The sequence below is a fragment of the Aulonocara stuartgranti genome (assembly GCF_965226115.1).
Source record: "Aulonocara stuartgranti genome assembly, chromosome: 1".
NCBI classification, from domain to species: Eukaryota; Metazoa; Chordata; class Actinopteri; order Cichliformes; family Cichlidae; genus Aulonocara; species Aulonocara stuartgranti.
The window spans coordinates 33,741,304-33,763,485 of NC_138939.1; the positions used below are offsets into that span (position 1 = coordinate 33,741,304).

General features: G+C 41.1%; 2 protein-coding genes across 3 annotated transcripts in view; one reads left to right on the forward strand and one right to left on the reverse strand.

Moving 5' to 3' along the window:
* Positions 1 to 22,182, reverse strand: part of LOC309707913 (protein kinase C-binding protein NELL1-like) — a 310,101-nt gene that overhangs the window by 143,672 nt on the left and 144,247 nt on the right. The window lies entirely within an intron of this gene.
* On the forward strand, positions 445 to 6,858 carry LOC309707858 (piggyBac transposable element-derived protein 5-like). The gene is made up of 2 exons (XM_082535425.1): positions 445 to 704; positions 2,512 to 6,858. Exons 1-2 carry the CDS (start codon positions 577 to 579, stop codon positions 4,586 to 4,588), a joined length of 2,205 nt encoding a protein of 734 aa, XP_082391551.1. The 5' UTR covers positions 445 to 576; the 3' UTR covers positions 4,589 to 6,858.

Below are 22,182 nucleotides of genomic sequence, written 5' to 3' on the forward strand. Positions count from 1 at the left end.
TCGGGATGAAGTAAACATCTGTTGAGTAATTTAACATAAAATATTTTGATAGTGTTAATTTGGAAAGCCAAAACTCTAGCGGGTCCACCAGACCCATGAACACTGGCTGAGTAACAAAAATATGAACACCACACAAGGGTTAATAAACACTAGCCTACACATATTCAATCAAACAGGAACTGAATACAAGTGTTTGTTCCTGAATTGATCCCACACTTTGCCGCGCTATAAACTGATTATCTTCGTCATAAACCAATTCAAATGATGTCATTTATTTATTTATTTGTTAAACAAAGGGTAAGAGTCGCAGGGACCTGCGGTTCATTAAGTTTATCAACCAATCCCAGCAGCGTGTCATTACACGAGCCAATCGAACTGTGTTTTCTTTTAACTATATGGTAAAAAGTAGGTGGGACATCTTGAGAGAGTGACCCCCGGGTAAAGAACGGGGTGTTTTTTTTTTTTTTTTTTTTGTGTATGTGTGTCTGCTGAGTTGGGCGTCAGTTGGGTGTAAGGAACCTCTGGGGAAGGTAACAGCGCTCAGACTTTCTTCCAGAGGGAGAATACTCCAAAGCGATGTTTCTTTCAGACTCTGACAATGAATTGGCACCACTCTCCTCAGAGCTGGACTCTGAGAGCGAGTATAGCGACTGCAGTCTCGACGAGGACTACATTCCAAGTGGTCATGCCCGGGGATCAAATAAGTGAGTACCAACACTCCGAGCTGGCTTCAGTCCAAAAAATTGCCCCTGCTTACGCTATATGTGACGCGTCGGGCACACACACTGTAGAGGTCATGGACATCCCAAAGTGATAAGCAGAACAGGTACACCAGTACACTGCAGTGCTGTGCTCGTATGTACAGGCTGCCCTTTTGTCCCTGCTTTAAGCCGACACCGGTTGGCCAATCTGCAGCAATCACGCAGAGGCCATGTAGATATCACCCATTGTGCCTGCACATTGTTCGATATGAAGGTGTCTTTCATGCACCGCTCGCGCCGCACCGCTGCCGTAATAAGCGCGTGCAGCCAAGGCACGGGGCGCGTGCACAACGCCACGCCATACAACTCTAACCACATATAGCTGCCATGAGAACAGATTGTCTTTGTATGACTCCCAGTGAGCAGCCATCTCTGAGGATAAAACCGCAGTTGTTTATCGTTTCGTGCCATATAGCATGGGCGGCCATAGGTTTTACAGTGCACCAGAGAAGGTCGGGGTGGGGTTTTTGCTGCAAATTTACATATATTGGCTATATTTAATCAGTAAAGATGATAAAATGCTTGTAAGATGAAAATACTGACTAGCAAGGCACATGGAAGCGTGTTTCTGCCACTGAAGAAAAAAAAATCAAAATTTCAAGTTAGAATCAGATCAGAATCAGAGAGACTTTATTTATCCCCAAGGGGCAATTAAGATACAACACAGCAGCATGACGTTAAAAATAAGGACAGGGCACAAACAGGCAATAAGAATGGGATACAAAATACTTAAAATATACAGTATATACACAGTTTTAAACTTAAAGTGACTGAATAAGTGAATAAATAACTGTAAGTGAATAAAGTGTCGGCAGTATAAAAAGAGTGTAGAGTAGTTTATGCTTATGGGTGTGGGAAATGGTCTTATGGCTGGAGTTAAAAAGCAGAGTGGCTTTGGGGGCAAAGGTGGCTCTCCTCTTCTCCTCCTCTTACAAGTTAAATTGAAATTCTCACGCAATAATAATATGAAATTTTGATAAACTAATAATTCTGACTTATTTCCTCGAAATTTCAATTAATATGTTGAAATTTTGAGTTAGCCCCACCAGTCAGGAAGCTCAGTGAAGGGCATCATTTCCTTGTTAACTGGAAGCAGATGGTGCAGACACATGCACATTCAAAATAATGTAGTGACAGCATCAGTCAGCCACCAACATATATCAAACATGAATAAAGTGGTGCCAGGTTTTTCAGCCTTGAATCCCTTTTAGTGAATGATAACAGTACAAAAGTTATAGAATCAGTGTGTTTATGTTGAACTGTTGGACAGCTGATGCCTTCACTTCTGGGTAAGAAGTTTTTGTGTTCGCTGTGTGCCAGCAGTTTTTAACCAGCAGGTGTACTGGGGCCTTAACAGAGCTTCCTGGCCGGCAGATCTAATTTGAAATTTTTACTTATTAACTTGAAATTTTGACATATCTGACTCGAAATTTCAAGTTATGGATGTCTTTTTTTTTTTTTCTCAGCGGCCAAAATGAGCTTCCATACTAAGCCACTAGTAATGTCAGGGCAACAAGTTCTAATGGGATTATTATGATTGCATTGTTACAACTTTTATAATATAATTATTGAAGTGGCAGCACTTCAATGAATAGCAGTATTATTATTTTAGTCTGGATAATAACCATTTTATTCACTGTTTGTTTCTCTCTGACTTGCTAGAAGAGTAGGGTTGCAAGTCATAGTTATAGTAGGAGAAAACGCATCACCTCCAATTTTACTAACCCTTATCCATCTGCTTTATGTTTAGGGAAGACGAATCCAGTTCGGATGACGACTTGTATGTAAGGCCAAAGAAGCGAAGGGCGTCAAAGAGGCGATGCTCCTCTGTATCAACAGTATCATCACCGCTGAAATCTGCATCTAACAAATGGGAGCAGAGTCCCCTTCGTAAGAGGCTCCGCTATGCATCTACGCCCAAAAAAGACTCCTCCTCCTCCGGACCCAAGACTCGCAAGACACCTTCCACACCACATAAGAATACTCCAAAAAGAAAGCAGCAAGCAGAAAGTCAGCAAGTGGAAGCAAACAGGGGTGAAGCAGACGATGGAGAAAAGTGGCGCAGTGTTGAAGAAGAAGACATTGAGCCTCCTCAGCCACGGTTCAGACCCGGGAGATGCGCTGGGCCGCAGCTGAACAGAACAGCGCATTACACACCACTTGAACTGTTCCAGTTGTTCTTTTCTGCCACCGTCATTGATACCCTGGTGAAAAACACAAACGCCTATGGAAAAATCAAACACCAAACCCAAAAAGAAAAGTGGGTTCCAGTCACAGCAGCAGACATGTACTCCTTCATCTCCCTTGTCCTCTACATGGGTCTTGTACCACTGAAAACTCTGAAGGAGTTCTGGAGAGGATCTGAGCTCTTCCGCCTGCCATTTCCTGCCTCTGTTATGCCTTGCAGACGCTTCCTAGCCATTTCCCGCAGTCTACACATGAATGACCCTGCTGTGGAAGCAGCCAATGACCAGAAGAAGGGGACCCCCGGGTTTGACAAACTGTGCAAGATAAAGCCACTATATGAGCAGATTTTGGAGGCCTGCTGCACATTCTTTCACCCCCACCAGCATATCTCTATAGATGAACGGATGGTGGCGAGCAAAGCGAGGATCGGGTTAAAGCAGTACATCAGAAACAAGCCAACCAAATGGGGCTTTAAGCTTTTTGTGCTGGCAGACTCAGTGTGCGGCTACACCATTAACTTTTTTGTGTATGGTGGAAGAGAGAGTGAACCAACTGGGAAGGGTGCAGGCTATGACGCTGTTATGAGACTTCTGGACATCCCATTTCTTGGTAAAGGTTACAAGCTCTACGTGGATAACTATTACACTAGTCCTACTTTATTCCTTGATCTCCTCAAGAGAAAAATCTGGGCGTGTGGCACAGTTCGTTCAAATGTCAACGGTTTTCCCAAAACCAAGTGGGATAACGTGCCAGAGAAAACACCAAGGGGAACAATTAAATGGATCAGAAAGGGAGAGTTGTTGTTTGTTAGGTGGTTTGACACCCGGGAGGTATCGATGTGTTCCTCTATACATAAAGCGTACAACCACGACGTAGCAAAGCGCAAAGTGAAAAACTCAGATGGACAGTGGACTGTGAAGCACGTGCCTATTCCGGGCTGCATCAAAGATTACAATCGTTACATGGGAGGTGTTGACTTGTCAGATGCGCTGATCGGCTACTACAACGTCCTTCATAAAACCCACAAGTGGTACAAGACTCTGTTTTACCACTTTGTGGACATAGCCACAGTGAATGCCTTCATCCTTCACAAGGAAATGTGCAAGCTGCAGAGCCGGCCTATGCTCACGCAGAAAAGGTTCCGGGAGCAGCTCATTTTGTTACTGGCTGAGATCGGTTCTGGACCAAACCGCGCGCCTCCTCACAATTACATGTTGCCTCCCTCTCCTTTTAAACTGACTGCTATTTCTCCACATAAAGTCTCCCCTGCTTCACCAACACCAGTGCCTCCTGTCTCCCCATCCAAAGTGGGCCAGTGCTCCTCAACCGATGCGCCGTTTACCTCCTGCCCTCCTGCGCCCTGTGTTAATTCATCCCCTGGCTCATCTGCTCCTCTGTCTGCCGACACCCCACCTGCTAAAACCTCGTATTCTCTGGGGTTAGGTCATCTGCCCGCGTACTTTGTTGCGAAAATGAGCAACGTGGCTTCGAGGTATCGAGCCACTATTGGCAGGAGAGTGTGCGTGGTCTGCAAAAAGAAGTCTCCAATCTATTGCAGCACCTGCCACAAAACACTGTGCATCACTTCCTTAAGAAATTGCTATTCCGAGTGGCACCGGAGCAATAACATCTGTGTGTGAGTGACTAGAATTACTGTGAAATACTCTGTCAACTGCATGTGCCTTTAATTGTCAATAGTGAAAGAAATGGCAATTTACATTTAGTTCAGGGGGTCTTGAACTCCGGTCCTTGAGGGCTGGTGTCCTGAAACACACCTGAATACAATTAGTAGGTCATTAGCAAGACTGTATAGAATTTGACTGCCTGCTGAGGTGGCAAATTCAGCCATTTGAGTCATGTTACAGCAGCTCATCAGTGAATGAACATGGTGCAATAAAAGTACTTTTTAAAGTACATTTTTTCAAACACTTACATTTACTTAAATTTACTTGAGTAGGGTTAGGGTTGCCACTTCAGCATGTAGTCAAGTTCTGTACTCTTGCTAATGACCTACTAATTTTATTCAGGTGTATTTCAACATGGACAGATGGAAAAGTTTCAGGACACCGGCCCTCGAGGACTGGAGTTCGAGACCCCTGATTTAGTTCCTTTGACAAACTACCTAGGTAGTCAGTTTTTTATAATATTAAACAAAGTATTTTACAGTTTTGCTAAAATGGTTTCTGAGTTGCATAAGATCAAATAGAATAGCATGTAGACTGAAAGATAAACTTGAAAGCCTGTGGTTCTATCTAGAAGAAGATGTAGATAAAGGTTATCTTGATGGGGAGTATTAACCTCTCAAATGAAGGTATTGTCCTAAGTGCCACCTGCTAACGAGACTTTAGCAGGTGGCACCTTTGCAGTCAACACCCAGATACCTCAATCTGTGGTTTACAGCAGCAGTCCCCAACACCTGGGCCACGGACCGGTACCGAACCATGAGTCGTTTGGTACCAGGCCGCAAGAGTTGAGGCTCGGGTGTGAAATTGATGGTTTTCTGGATTTTTAGCGGTTTTATCGTTAACTCTGTTTCCCTGGGTCTTTTCCCGTGTGTTATGAATAAATCTTCCTTTTTTTGGTACTGGTACTGGTTTTATATGTTGTATTTATCTGCAACACTCTGAAGGCCGCTCCGTGAAAATATTGTCGGACATAAACCGGTCAGTGGTGCAAAAAAAGGTTGGGGACCGCTGGTTTACAGTTTAAAACACCTGTGTTTGCCTCATGCTGGAACTTGTCACAGTACTACTGTGTTAACTTGAATTAGAGCCCATCATCAACTTTACTCCAGCCAAGCAGAGGAGGAGATTTTGAACACTTCCACTTACCAGCTGTAGTAAGTTTTTTGCAGCACAGTGACACTGAGTAAAATTGAACATAGTACTCTTCAGGAGTAGGTGCTGGACAATTTTATTAACAAATCTTATCCCAAAAATCACGTCTATTCACACAAATTACCGTCCACAGAACTTTTTGAACTGAAAAGCGGACTGTCATCTGAACCATTATGAGATGATGTCTCGTACCCAGACTTAGTTGGGAATGAGTAGGTCTCATTTCTGTCTAGCTCTACCTCAAAAATGGATAAGGCTTCTCATTTCATTTTTTAAAAATACAAGATCTTTTCCTAAAAGCCACTTGAAATGACTTTGCTACCATCCCAGATTTCAGGAATGTCCTTTGTGTGATTTACAGCAGAGGAAGCTCTACATCAAAGGAGAAACGGGACTGACACTTGAATATAACATACGATTCAGAAGAGTTTACTTAGTCTGCCAATGAATGTGTTTGAATCAGTTTTGATATTTAGAAGATAACTGAAAGTTCAATTTGTTGTTGTTGTTTGCGTGGTAGATGCTTTTTTTTACCATTTCAGTTATTTTGGCTGGATTCTGCTTCTTCAGCTTGAGCTCCAGCATAACGTGGACCAACTTGATACACCAGCATAAACTACATGCAGGCAGCTATAAGAAATCCATATTAACAAAGCACTTGTTCTTTCCTTCACTATGTACCAACTTGCATTACTGCAAACTTTGTACATTAACAGCACACTGAAGACAGTGAAAACCTACTTGATCTAGAATTTACAATTGTTTATGCATATGTAAGAAGATCTGTTTGCTGAATTATTGAAGCTTTATGTGTCGCAAGATGAAAAGAAGTGACCTTAGAGTCTCGTTTTAATGTCCTTATTTTTGGAAAAGATATCGCACGCTGTCATCTGTGCCTTATATGAAGTCATTTCCAGTGTTAGTATCTAAACTGGTACAGACTACGTATGTAATTTCCACGTTGTCTTATTGTTAACTGGACCCGTTTTGTCTTTTAAGAGTGTACTCTATTTGTATGTGGGATGTAGTAGGAATTTAGATGTGTTTTTCTACTTGTCTTTTTTAAAATAAAAGTGACCAATTATTTTAAATATGTGGTTATTGTTTTGGAGTATAATTTGTGTTTGGGTAAGGGCCCATTATGTGATTAGATATTTATAAAGGTCATCTATAGTGCTGATTTTGGCATATTGGATGAATAACAGGATCCCATGCATGGGTCATTTTGGCACTTGGGAACAGATGTTTGAGAGACGAAGTGATCCTCATCCTCTGTTACAAAGCCAGCACTTTTTCATTACCATAAAAGCTTTTTTTGGATAGATTTGGACCTTTTCAAGATATTTGGCATAGCCTTTAGTGGAAAAATTACAACTCAAAGCCAGCATAGATTTCTAGATGTAACATTTTCAGGGTGGAATGATGTAAATACAACCATTATGATACCAATATGATTAATTAATGAATTTCTATATACATACACACATATATATGTGTGTGTGTGTGGATTATTTGTGCCAAAAAAAATCCATACCAATGTCACATACATTTACTTGGTCTGGTGAGTCAAGACTTGCGTGACATTCAGGTGGTAGGGTTAGAATTCATCATGTATAACATGAAAGCTTTTATCCATCATGCGTTGAATGAACTTATGGTGGTGTAATGCTGTGGAATATTTTTTCTGTGCACACTTTGGGTACCAGCTGAGCATTGTTCAAGCACTACAGTATTACCGAATACTGTTGCTGAAAGCACTTAAGCATAGGAAAAAATGCTTATATTGATTGGTGTGAAAGGATGAATGAGGTATGTTGTGTAAAGCGCATTGAGTACTCAGGTAGAATACAAAAGCACTACATAACAGGCATTCCATTTACTATTGCCGCCCCTTTATAATCAAAGTGTATCCTTCTGCTCCAAAGTCACCAGATCTCAGTCCAACTTAGATGTGCAGCTGACAAATCTGCGTGTATGATGCTATCATGTCAGTATGGACCAAATATTTGAGAAGTGTTCAAGCACCCTGTTGAATCTATGCCTTGAGGAATTAAGGCAGTTCTGAAGAACAAAATGATTCCAGCCAGTACTAGCAAGGTGTACCCATTGAAGTGTACCCATGTCATTGCTGCTGTTCTAAAATTACAGGTTGGTGGAATCAGTCATCAGCAAAACATCTTGGCAATGACCTTTAAGAAACAAGGTAACCAGCGTCATTGAGTGTGTCAATATTCCAGCAGGCTTTTGACCTGGAAGTTGGGTGGCAAGGCTTTTCAAAACTTTCCACCATTGCTGTTGTGATTGAAAAAGGCTTAAACCTGACACTGTTTTAAAGTAAAAATCACAAAACCAGTGGATTACTGTAATGAAGACCTCTCAATATTATACCAAACGCCTTTTGAACCTGACTGAGAGGTAGAGGTGTAGAGGTTTGGGGTTGTTCATTTCCAATGAAGATATGAAACACTGAGATTGACCACTGGTAGCAAGAGCTGCATAATTTAAATGGCAGGAAGGTTAATGTACTGTAATAACTACAGATCACACTGCACTGGTGATGCAAATAGTCGTGAGCTTTATAGAAAATCATTGACTCAAAAACCCCAATTACTGTTAAACAACAGAATGGCCTGCGTATGCAAATGTTGCCCCTGACATTTTGCCCACGAATAAGATAAAGTGTGCATGTTCTCTTTAATAATAGCCAGGTGAAAAGAATAGAGAGATAGAAGGGGGGGTGAAAGCTGGGTTAAGCAATACGAGTGAACCTTGAACTGATCCAGCTCTGCTGTTGATGGAAGCCGTTAGTGAACACATGCATTAACAGCCAGGTGGCAGCTACAGCACTGTGATTAATAGCCTGATAGCTACCCTTGCAGAAGGCCTCTGCAGACAGAGCATCCTCTCAGGCGGGGCGGCGCGAGCGTCACTGTGTGATTATATACCCTGCGTCTGCAGATAAGAGCCTGTTTAACCTCCTGCCAATCACAACCCCGGACATTATTTGGTTTTCTCCTGAACGTTAAATTGGGAGCAATTCTGCAGCCGCTGCACTGAACTGCATATCTCAGTCTATAAAGCAGAGACTTCAGGCAGCCAAACTTTTGTTTCCATTTCACAGAAGATTAAAAATGTTCGGCAAGGTAAAGCGAGCCCTGTCTGTGACAAAATTTAATGTCTGCAGACAAAATAGACTCTGAGCATTAATAACGCACACTGCATATTCAATCCTTTTGCTGTAGTTTGGTAATGGCTGTGAATATTTAGCGGTGGCACTGAAGCCGAGTACAGTAGTTATCGGCTATCCGGTTGTTCAGCGATGACGCAACGAATCCTACTTCCGGGTCTAAAGTAGTCTGCATTTAATATGGCTTTTGTGTTGTTAACATGTTTAATGTTATGTATTTTCTTCTATTCGATCTCAAAAAGCTCCTAAAACAGTCACTGATCACTGTTGACCTCCCTCGGCTTTTATTACCGCTAATCATTTATTTAAGCTCAGTTTTTAAAACCTTAGGATGTAACTACAGCCCAGCCCATGCAGCAGTATATGAATGACTAACCTCGTATTGTGGATGGATTATCTCAGTTGTTCTCCTGGCTGAAGTTTGGTCCTTTTACAGCATCCTGCCATGCGATTACATTTGTTCCTGACGAACACTCACGTTAACTTTTATCGAGTGGAAAAAAGTTAGCTTGTTTATATTATGCTAACATAGCTGTGTCGCTAGTGGCCACGTAGCACATCATTATATACCAGCTAGCCCAACTTCAGTAACCCTACAAACGTCACTGCTGTTTAGTTTTCTGTCTTCATTTATGTTGGAAGTGATAACAGAGCTGTACGGTTTAATTTGTTTCCAAAACCCCGCAGTCAGGACATGCTATATTGTATTTAGATAGAAGCTAGCGAGCTAACTCCCTGCTAACTTCTAACTCCGTTAAATGTCATAAATTCCGTTTTCATGGATGCCTGGATGTTAAACTCAATTGTTACACCTGGTAGAGCAGAACGCTGATCATTTTATTAAAGATGAAAGACTTTAGACAGTTTTTCAACTCTCAGTAATGCCATAGTGATCGTTTGATATATGGACCTAGACCCAGACACGGCTAGTGACGTCAGACTGAACAATCGGATTGTGCACTCTGGGATGCGCTCCGAATCCAGTAACCGTCTGTTGCGATGACCCCTAAAATTAACGACAGCCTCCACCTTGGGGAGCTTATTTGAGATGCATGCCTGCGTGCAACAAAAACAAGAACAAGAACAGAGGGTCAGTGTGTTGCATTTATTACCGTTTCATTGAATGAGGAAGAACAAAAGTAAACAAAGGAGACTTAAAAAGAAGCGACGCAACATATCTGCAGAAACCTCAGTTCTCGGTTGTTACGCTGACATTATCCAGCGTTGTTTACAGTCAGCCTTAATCAGCGATGCCGGTGTTTGGACCAAGTGGATTCTGGGCAGTGTGTTACAGTAGCCATGGAGGACTTTGGGATATTTGCAGCCATGAAGAACCTATGCCCTTGGAAAGGTGGAGACGGTCAAAAGTGGAAACCTGCACCTTGTCCATTGGATGCTATGATATAGCATTATCCTCACATGACCTTGAAAGACAAAGGCTGTGGCAGAACTTGAATGAATGGAGCTTACTGTAGATGGACACCATACACCTTTACAATATACTCTGCCCTCTCATTATGTTAATGGTGGAAGCCATCAATGTCCTGCTGCTGGATTCTGACGGGAAAAGGCATTATCACATCAATGCATACCATTACTGTTTGTAATGAAGTCAACAACTCCAAGCACAGGACACCCTGTCCACTGTGGGACTCATTAAATAAGCTCAAATGTGACACACCCAGAAATCAATTATCCACTCATTCGACTGCCCTCACACCCGTTCACCTGATCCAAATTTTCTGTTAGAAATTTTCCATTTGGCATTACAGTAATTCATCTCTGCCAGTGTAAGCGAGGCACTCCAGGGGGAAAATAAACAACCCTGTCTCTAAAAACAAAAAGAAAGAAAAAGTTGTTTCTGAACTCCTCGGTTACAAACCTATCATGAATAGATAGGTCACAGCTCTGTCATAAATGGAAAAGGTAAAAAATGATGAGCTGATAATGGGGAAAAAGAGGTTTCCCCTCTGAATGCTGGAGGATGAAGTTTGGTTGCATGGAAACGTAATTTCTCAATTTTTAGAAATGTGGTTCAAATAAATAATATCATGGTTTGTTATACACTGAAAAACATTTCAGTTGAAGACACTCAGTACATAGGCTTTGCCAGACATCCTTATTTGTCCTCATTCATTTCTGTTTATTGCTGCCATTTACTCTTTGGGCAGAATCAGAATATAGATCTCATGCAGTGGCCAGTCACGAAGCTGGATTATCACTGTTGACTCAGACCCAACACACAATAAAAGAAAAATGATTTTGCACTGTCTACATAGCATAATCAAAAAATATATTTTTAAGACTGCAAAATTCGTTACATCCAATTCATATGCTTCATTTTATTAGATTCATCCGCCCAACCAAATTTCATCAGGTCAGCTACCTGATTTAGTATCTCTAACTTTATGTGAAAGGGTCAATATGGGTCGCTAAGTCTGCTACAGTGGACATCTGACAAACGTGTTTACAATGAAAGGATAACACACTGTGTATGTGCATGTGTGTGTCAAAAAAATGCAGTGTAGCGGGACAGGCAACTTCCACTCATGAATGTCTTTCAATGCAGAGTGACGGAGTGGACGCTTGCTCTGAGAAGGATTCCGTACTTTATAATGACCAAACTTGTACAGAAACACTCTACCAATATGCGTGCGTGTCTGTTCAGTAGCTGAGTGTGCATGTCATCCATCAGAAGAGTTACACACTTGTCATCAGGGGACTTCTCTGCTCACACAGGACGTTCGTCAGATGAAGGTCACAGCGAAACTCCACCAGCGGCTCTTTATTTGCTCTGTATCTTTCAGTGCAGTCACATCATGGCTATACAAATTTGAACACTTACCTTGACACCTGGTTTTTCACACACAATTTTTTTTTAATAGTGTCACTCCTGTAATTAGCCAGAAGGACTTGTGGGGATTTTTAATACACTCATATGTTCTGTTAGATAATCTGAAACTGCAGATACACGTGATCATGGTCACACAACAGCTTCCAAGAACCGAAGCCCAAAGTTAGATGCATAAAGACCACGAGCAATATTAATTGATTACATTAAATTTAATTAACTAATTAAAGAAAAAAGACACAAATATTTTTACATTGACGTATTAATAGCTTCAGAAATTCAGAGATGAAACTCAGCAATTTTCTAATTAACGGTCACACATTTAAAGTTTAAAGCCACATATTTTAAAAAATTCCAGTTAATGTGTATCATATTCATTAAAGGATTTTTCTACATATGTGAACAATCTGTTTATAAATGACTCAAAGCAGGGGACCACCAGGCACAGCTTTGGCAACCCAAAGATTAATGTTCAAAACTCATAACAAAGCACTGGAATGTAATCTACCTGTTAAACAAATAAAGGCAGACTGAAACTCAACAGAGAGCAGTACAGTACACACACCCCTACATTACCAGAATCACTATGTAGCTCTAAGATTCAAACCTATAATCTAACATGCGATATTCTGGGCCAACAGCAGTAACTGTGAGCCAACAAAAACTGTCAAATTTGTTTCAACTTGGAAATAGCAAATGATTATCTCTCCTCCCCTACACCTGTTTCTTTCTGGACTCCATTATTTGGCGAAGCTTGTGCTACACAACAGAAGAAAACCAAGATTTGCCTGAATTATAAATGATAACCCTGCCTCAGCTTTGATCATGGAAACATTAAATAAATCGATGAACTCTTTCCTCGTTGTGTCGGCAGCCTGAACTGCTGCACTTCAGCTAAACTACACTCCTCAAAGAAAGCCTGAGTTGACATGCTTTGGGTTTCAGGTGGTGAGAGCTGAGGCCCTTTGTACTTTGAGCATTTGTATTATAGCTCGGAGCGCCTGGCAGATATTTTTGGGGAACCACTAGATGAGGCTCCCTCTGTTGAAAACCTCTTTGAAGCTTGGCACAGTTGAGTGCCACACAGTTTCTTGCGCTTGGCGCTGTTCACACCAAAAATCATTCCAAGTATTTAGAAGTGAACAGATCCAGCACACAATGCTGTGTGCTTATACCATCAACATATCATGTAACATATCAACACAGAGACCGCAACAACAATGTTGCTAAAAAAATGAGAAGAGGCATATGAAACACATAAACAAGCAGGAGAGAAAAGGATTACGTGAGAACTTTTATTTCATCCAACAAGTGCTTATGCTAAAAGAATTCCTGCTATTTGTTCCTACAATCTTAAATGACCAATGTATCAATGCATTGCTGAAATGATATAGGAGTGTTACCAGTTCAAACAAGCAGGAAGTCAACATTATGAGTCTACACCAGGGGTGTATACCAGTCCACGAGGGCCAGTGTCCCTGCAGGTTTTAGATGTGTCCTTGATCCATCACAGCTGAGTTAAATGGATAAATTACCTCCTCAACATGTCTTGAAGTTCTCCAGAGGCCTGGTAATGAACTAATTATGTGATTCAGGTGTGTTGACCCAGGGTGAGATCTAAAACCTGCAGGAACACCAGCCCTCGTGGACTGGGGCTACGTCCACACATACCTGGGTATTTTTGAAAACTCAGTTTTTTCTATGCCCCATCCTTGTTTACTATTTCCCACCGAGGCTTCTAGACTTCTGATTGGCCAACATTTCTATACAGTTAGGAATATATCGCCACCTGTTGCTTTGGTATGTTCCTAGCAGCATTTTCCTTCATTTCTGCATTTACGTGTGGATGGGATTATTTCTTAAAACGGAAAATCTCCGTTTTCAAAAATACCTGTGTACGTTTGGACGTAGCCTGGGATTGGGGACCCCTGGTCTACACCATACTTTATACCAGGATTACAAATTAGATTCTAAGTATGACCATTTATTTGGTTTTGACTCATAAATTTGATGATCAGTGAAACACTAGAGCATCCAGCTCCAATCCATGACAATTTGTAGGATTTTGTTTAAAACTATGCAAAAAAATAAATTGGGGTTTAAACAGATACTTTTAAGCCATTGAACGAATGCCTGATCATCTGGACAGAGAATGAAACAAAGAGAAACCAACGTGGACTTTCAAACTGATTAGAAGTCATTCTGCTTTTGCCTGTACATGAATTTCCAGATATGTTTGCACATGTTTCAATAAATCACTGAATCAATTTTCCTGGAAAAAAAAAGGATGAAATGCGTGCCTCAAGACTTTTGTATAGTACTTTATGGGTCTGGGTTCATTGGAATTTCTATGACTAAAGATAGACTAAAAGATAAAGACTAAAGATAAAGATATCATGCAAGTAATTAAAAAAAATCAGACCAATATCAAATCTATTAATCTGTCATTGATATATGTTTGCTCGATTGACAGCTAGCATCGTTAGCCACGCCCCAATTCCGTCAGGCAAGTCCCTAAAAAAAGTAACATTATGATTCTCCAGTTACTGTCGATATTAGGCATCAAATGGAAGCTTTTAATAAAAAATCCCCTTTAAAGACTCACAGGTTGATTTTTTCTCGCTGTTTACAACTGTTGTTAACATCAGGAAGAGCTCAATGGCCCACAACCTACTGCACGTCAATGGAACTGCTGTTAAGATGGTCAACAGTGTGAAGTTTCTGGGTGTGCACATTTCAGATGACCTCTCCTGGAACCAGAACACCACCACCATCATGAAGAAAGCACTTTCTTAGGAAACAGAAGAAAGCCAGTCTTCCTCCTCCCATCCTCCCATCATTTTACCAGGAAACCACTGAGAGCGTCCTCTGCTGCTACATCACCATCTGCTACGGGAACTGCATCTTCGAAAAGAAATCTCTGCAGTGGATAGTGAGGACAGCAGAGAGGATCATTGGAGGCCCTCTCCCACCCATCTCCCAACTCTATGACAAACAAACACATCATCCGACGTGCAAACAGCATAGTGAAGGACACTTTCCACCCCTCACATGCACTGTTCTCTGTCCTTCCATCTGGTAGACGGTTTCGCAGCATCAAAATCGCAACGGACAGACACTGCAAGAGCTTTTCCCCCCAAGCAGTCAGAGCTCTCAACTCACTACCACCAAAGGACTAATAAACACAAAATCTTTTACAAACACCTTACAATACTCACCAAAAGACTCAAAAACAACACAACAATATGCTTATTTGCACATCTCAGTCACATGGTTACTGAACACATCTAAATTATACTATATTTGCACATTTTGCATCTTGCACATGTCTTCGTCCTGTCTTGTCCTGACTCATAACTTGACCCTGGTATTCGATACCTACTACACAATCATCTTACTTTACTGTAATTGCACATGACCACTTCATATTGTCTCTGTCCTGTCTTTGTTTATTGTACATAGATATAGTTAGTAATAGTACATTTCTATCTCTTAACTTTACCCAAGTTTAGTGAGTTATTATTTATTTGTAATTTTTCTATATTATAAGCTCAAATATTTTTCTAGTCTCATATCTCTTAGAGATATATCTTTTATATTGTTAAAAATGCACCTCGGGGGGCTTGTGGTGAAAAGGCATTTTGGTATGCTGTATACTGTGTATATTGTTGTACTGACAATAAAGACCTTGAATATTGAATCCTGAATCTTGAACACAACTTCAGAAATCACCTTTTGTGTGATTCCATCGGGTCTGAAGCAACTTTCAGTGTTATCAGCTGCACTTCATCCTTGTGTACGCCTTTGCTCAACAGAAATGATGTGTGTGTGGCATCATCCTCACTTCCATATACTGTCACAGCTCATCTTGGCAGCACTGGAGCATTAAATTAGTGCTGTGACAGTTACAACGAAAGGTTGTTGGCGGGTTTAATTGTCAGCCGTTAAATATGGTGTGAATGTAAGGCACCCTGGCAGAACATTCGGGTCATAAACCACTCTGAGGTGTCGCGCTTTGTGGAGCAGAGCAGAAAATCACTACTCCAAGGGAAAATCCTTGATGCCTAGTGTACTCTGGCAGATAAAATCAATTCGTGAACAAAGCTAAACTTCAGGATGAAATTTAGAGACTTGGCACAAAAACCATCTTATCTTAAGAAAAAAAAAAAATAAGACTGAGCATAAGTATACATCACTCATTCATGACTTGATATGATGTTCTGATTTTCTGGGGTTTTTTTTAATCAAAATTCCAGTATCCAGTGCTGCATTCACAGGATGCAGCACTGAATACTACATTTCATCTTTCAAAAAAGCCCTGTCAGTTAAAGAACTTTGTGCAAGATGGTGATTTAGTTCAATGACATTATGTCATTTGAGTTTTTGTCTTATTCAGTAGTCTCTGTGTGTGTATGTGTGTGTCTGAAAGGCCAAGGACACTGAATGAGCTAATTGGAGATGACTGATATCCTCGGAGTTATAATTGTGTCATTACCACCCTGTGGAACATGATCATTAGTCCCTGCGGCCACTGTTGTAATTAACGGATTGGCGATGGCTAAAGGGAAGACTGAGGAGGAGTGACTGTCCATGTCCAGACTTGACTGAAGTCATGTCTTCACCTTCTGGCCAAAATATGTAGGAGATGTCTTTTTGTATTTCTAATTATCTGTATTCATATGACAGCTATGTGCTATTTCAAGAGCTGACCCGAAGCAGCCTGGCTACGTTATCCACTACTCCACTTGACAATAACAGGTTATTGTAACTTGTAAATAATCGTGATTAACTGGGCATACTACCAGTACCGGCCACATCAGACTCAACAGAGTTGATAAAAGTTGCAGATGTTTGCACAGGGTGTCTTTAGGCATGAGTACCTTGATGAGTACCTTGACACACATTCTAAGAGGTTGAAATTCCCATTTGGAGGTTAGAGTGGTGAGTAACTCAGGATTTTGTAAGCCAGGAGTGTGGTAGGTGGATTGCTCTTAGACAGGCAGAAATAAATTAAAAGCAATATTTTTTTGCTGGTTATTCTTGAATGTAGAATATCCAGGAAAAAAACAGGCAGCAAACCCAAGAATCCAAAACTCACAGTACAGGGAATCCAAACTCAGAAAATACACAGCAACGCAGACAACACAACAAAAGACAAAGAAAGATGGAGACACGAGATACACAAGAGGTGAAGAGGGAAGAGGAAACAGGTGGTAACACAGCACAGGATGGTTAAGAGGGCAGAGACAGGAAGTAAAACTATTCAAGAAAAACAGAACCTGTAACATTAAAGACAGGAAGTAACTAAAGGGAACAGACACAGACCAGAACACACACACACAAACTCAAACTAAACAAAAGAAAAGACTGAACATGACACAATGAGACTACATGCTGAAGACAACGGAACACTGCAAGACAAAGATAAGCAGAGATGAGCCATGAGAAACAACAGGGAACAAACTAAATGAACCCTCAAAGTCACCGGTGACTAAATCTAAGAAACAAGGACCCAAGTAAACATAAATATCCCACACAAGGCATCAGATAATAAGACTTGACCACATCTAAAATATATGCATATGCTATAAATATCTAATGCACAGATTTATCTATTATCATTATCCAAAAATATCACTTTTTGCAAAGTTTTTAATGCGCAAAAGTGTTTTTTATAAGTTAGGGTTAGGCTAATACGTTTAGTTTTTTTTTTTTTTTTTTTTACAATTTACAGTTGTAATAATGTAACAAGTTAAGAATGAGAGACACGCCTCACTATTTGCCGTAACTCCGGGCTTCACAATGCTGACAACAAAGGACACATTGTACATATCTGTGAGCCTGTGGTTTTGGCAGTATTTAGTGCCCGAGGGAAAGAAAAAAAAAATCACTTCTTAAAGAGAATCCTAAAGATACAATGATTCGGGTTTTGGTGAGGCTACATTTTCACTTTTTTATTAGAGGAAGCAGTAGCAGATTTAGACAAAGACAGTGTTGCAAAGCACTGAGAGCTAGTTTGTAGTGAGCATGTTCTGACTACCTCTCTGCATTCATGCCTGCAGCACATTTGGCAACAGGTTCAGCAAAAAGTGACGCCAAAACGAACGCACGCCAGTTTTCTCCACACTCAAGCTGCATCTGCAGTTAGAGTTCACTAATGTTTAGTTCTGCTTTTGCTTTAAGGATGTCCCTACACCAGAAAGCACTGTAACATTTATTTAACCAAAAAAAAAAGTTTGAGTCCTACATCTTGCTGCAGAGCCAATTGCACGGCTCACTATAGTTGAAGTTGATTTTTAAATTGAGTCGGCCCAATCTGCAACTGAGAGATAAGTTAAGATGTAAATGGCCTCAGCTTTAAAAAAAACTTGACACTTAAATTGAGAAATTCTTAGTAGAAGTTTTACAGTATTCCAGTGTAACTCTTGTTGTAATATAGCACAGTATAGATGTGACTTTTGGCTTGAAAAGAAAAGACTGCTCTCAACAGAGGAATAAGAATAGGAGAATACTGAGAGAAATAAAAGTATTGTACCCTCCCTTGTCTGAAGGCTGAGTAATTATGAGGCATTGATGTGACTTTGGCAGATGGCTTATTACACTGAGGGAAATGTGAAAATTCTGATCAATACATAAATAACTTCAAAAGGTAATTTAAGGCAAGTCCCCCAAACAAGGCAGACTTCATGTAAGAGCTAAAAGACAGACACACACACACACATCCACACACATGCTGAGACATGCCAATGAAAAAACAGACCTTTAGGTAATTTGAATTCGCTCCCATTAGAGTGCTTAGAGAAAATAAGTTTTCAGGCTTGCACTGCAGCTTTCAGGCTCAATTCCAGCAGAAATTTGATCACTTTAGTCCACAGACCATACAGAGCAAGCAAGCCAGGAAACCCTTTGGCTCGAGGATTGCCAACAGCCCGATCCCCAGCAGCTCAGAAACGGTCAGAAAATGGAACAGAAATAAGTGAGGGCTGACTACGGTGTTAGGAATGAGGCGACCAAAACTAGCCAAGGAGCCGAGGACGACGCTGGCTTGTGTTGGAACACACGCGGTCGGTGAAGTGCAGATGGCAGAGATGGATGCTACCCAGAAGAGAGTTTGAGAAGTGGGATGGGGAGCGAGAGGAGGGATTCGGGAGCAGCAGTACACTGACTTGCTGTAGACTGTTGTTGAGTGAAATAACTATAATTCATTACAGGTCTTTCACTGACCTTTTAGCAGAGTGCTCACCCACTGTGCCCCCAGCAGAGCTCTGACAGCGCTACATGGTAGCCTGAGTCAATCCGCTCGCTCACACACAGACAAGCTCTCCTCACAATCTCAGACTTTAAGTGTTATGGACAGAGCTTGGCAAGCAGTCCTCCTTTCACATTCCAAGACTGTCCTCTCTTAGTCATTATCTCTGTCTCAGCAGCGAAAAAGACCTTGAATCTTACCTCTCATTTCCTGTCTGTCTCTTTTACTGTCAGCAACAAGATGCTTTCCTCTAACCTTTATTTTAAAGGCTATCTGCATAATAACACTGTACACACCAAGTTAAGTGCAAAATTGGGCACCGATTGACCATTTGAAGATTTTCGAGGTTGGCCCACCTGTGTGCCTCTCCTTTGGTTTCTAAATACATTTTAGAGATCTGGCACAGCTGGACTTCTCAGATCTCTGCAATTAATTTGCCAAACAAAATGTTGTGACGGAAGATTTAAGCGGCAATAAAATTATTCTCTGCAAGCAATAGCAGCGTTCTTTTGTCCAAGAAGTTCACACTGACACATTTGCATAAAATCATACTTGGAAGCTGCCAGGCGTGTCTGCAGTCTTATTTGTAGGACACTGGCTGACTCGGTGGAGCAGTTGTGAGTCAAGGGCACTTCAGCAGTGACAACGAGGGTGGAACAAGTGCCACTTCCTCTTTTTTTTCCAATTTATCCCATGAGTTAGGGGGAAGAACTAGCCCCATTCTGGATAGATTGGCAGACAAATGTCTCTTGACCCCCGGTTCAGCTGGTGAGACAAAAATGGTAGGATGATCAACGGTTGATGTTGTGCTTCTGAAACAGAGTTGAAAGAAAAATGTGAAAACACTGAATGAATGGCAGTTCTTTGCAGGCACAAAGATGTTGTTCTAGATTCATCACTGAAACATTCTGTACAGGACGACAACTACTTATTCTTTTCTGTCCTGGATGGATGACAGCATCCGAAGAAATCTGACATCATCCTGCCTGCTAGCAGAAACGTCTACTATATTTGTTGACCACATGGTTTTCTGGGGAAAGGAAGCACAGCAAAGTTTTACGAAGGCCACGGCTTCCATTAGTCTGCACTGCCGCCTTTTAGCTCATCCATGTCTTTATAAACCCAACCTGCTGTCTGTTTGTCTTTCCGTTTGCATTTTCTCCACTAATTCCACGTCAACTCTCTCTTTATACAACATGCAAAAACAGAGGACGAGCAGACACAACTGCTCATTCATTCTCTTGTATTACACCCTTGTTTTAACACGGCCGAGGCAGCGTTCCCACAGAAAAACCTGACTGATTCGCTCAAGTACAAACTCAGCCAATTACTCTTTAATGCCGCTGAGTGAGAGCCAATTGAGCCGGCAGCCCTCGCCAGTGCCACGAGAGACAAACGCATGCCGCTGCTTCCATCGTCGCAGCCTGAATAAGAACAAGTAAGAATTATCTGAACAGCTTCTAATCGATAAGTCACTTTCTTTTGCATTACGCATGTCAGCACACATCATAGAACAGCATTACACACCAGTGCAGTATAGCTTTAATGTCACCTTACAGTTATACCATTACTTCTAAGTTGAACAGTAATTTATTTGTTCATTTAAGTTTTACAAGATTAAAAATGCAAGGTCCACAGTAAGAACTCAGTACAACACAGGCCAGGATGCCTCCTAATACGGAGACTGGTTTTCTTCTTCAGTACTTTGTAAGGTGACCTTTATAGAACACTGTCTCTTAATAAAGGGGTTCTGATTCCCTTTAAAACTCCAAAGCTAAGATTCAAGTCTGGAGAGTTGACCATTACGTGGTTTCACTTTTTCCATCTTTGGTTCACACTACAATACTCATCTTCTGCAAAGCTTATGGAGATATATCCTGTCAGCTAGTATTTTGGTGAATCCACAGGAATTCCTGGTGCGATCTGTAAAAGTCATATCTCCAACACTTCTTGAACTAATGCATCTCCACTTCATCACACTCCCACTACTGCCCACACACACTTTGCTGATGTAGGCCTAGTCAGCTTGCAGCAAACATGCTGGAACACATCTCGGGTATTTTTGCTATTTAGCTCATGATCTCACCTGACTGAAGAATGTGCTCTCGATGTGCATTCATCAGGTTTCTTGTTGTCTTCTTAAAGGGGACATAACATGCCAATTTCCAATGCCACATTCTTCTTCTTCTTATATTATTATTCACTAGCTGGGCCCATGCCCTCATTTTAAGTTTGACAGCGTTTTAGTAGGTAAAAGTGAATGCTTTGATATGAATTGAGCTGCGGTTTGGGGAAGGCCTCAAAGGGGACTGGCGATGGCTCCCAGGCCTGGCATATCCCCATGCACTAAATAGAAATGAAGAAGTTAAAGAATTGAAAACAAGGAGGGAGAGAGGGTGGGGCACGTAAACGAGAATGAACAGCTTGCAGAACTGCGGGAACCAATGTAGATGACAACCGGAAGGAGCCTGTTTGGAGGCGTGGTCCTGCTCCTGAAATTCCGATACATAATCTCCAATTCTTGGGCTCTACTGGAGTGGATATGCACAATTTGGCAGTTTACACTATACTGGGCCTTGATGCAGACCCTCATTTCACACTTTTCTGAAACAAGCCACTTTAGCCCCTTTCCCCGCACTTTTAAGCCACTTTAATGGCAAAATATTATCTCATTTTAAACGGGAAAGACTGGAAAAATAAGTGGTATCAAAATCAAACAACCAAAGGAATGTTTTGTAACTAATTACTTTAATTGGAAACAGGTCAGTGACAGGATTGGGTATAAGAAGAGCATCTCAAAGAGGCAGTTTCTCAGAAGTAGAAATTGGCAGAGGTTCATCAGTCTTTTAAAAAAAAAAAACCTAAAAGGCTACATCGATAATTTGTGGAACAACTTTAAACCAGTGTTCCTTAACATGAAATGGATGTCTCATCAGTTATAGTACATAGTATCATCAAAAGATTTTAGTAATCTTTTGATGATATTATGTCCGATACTGGTAAAAATACTGATAAAAATATTCAATACTGGTGGCATTGCATTAAAAACAGTCATGATTCCATTTTGGAAATCACTGCATGGGCTCACAAACACTTCGAGAAATTGCCAC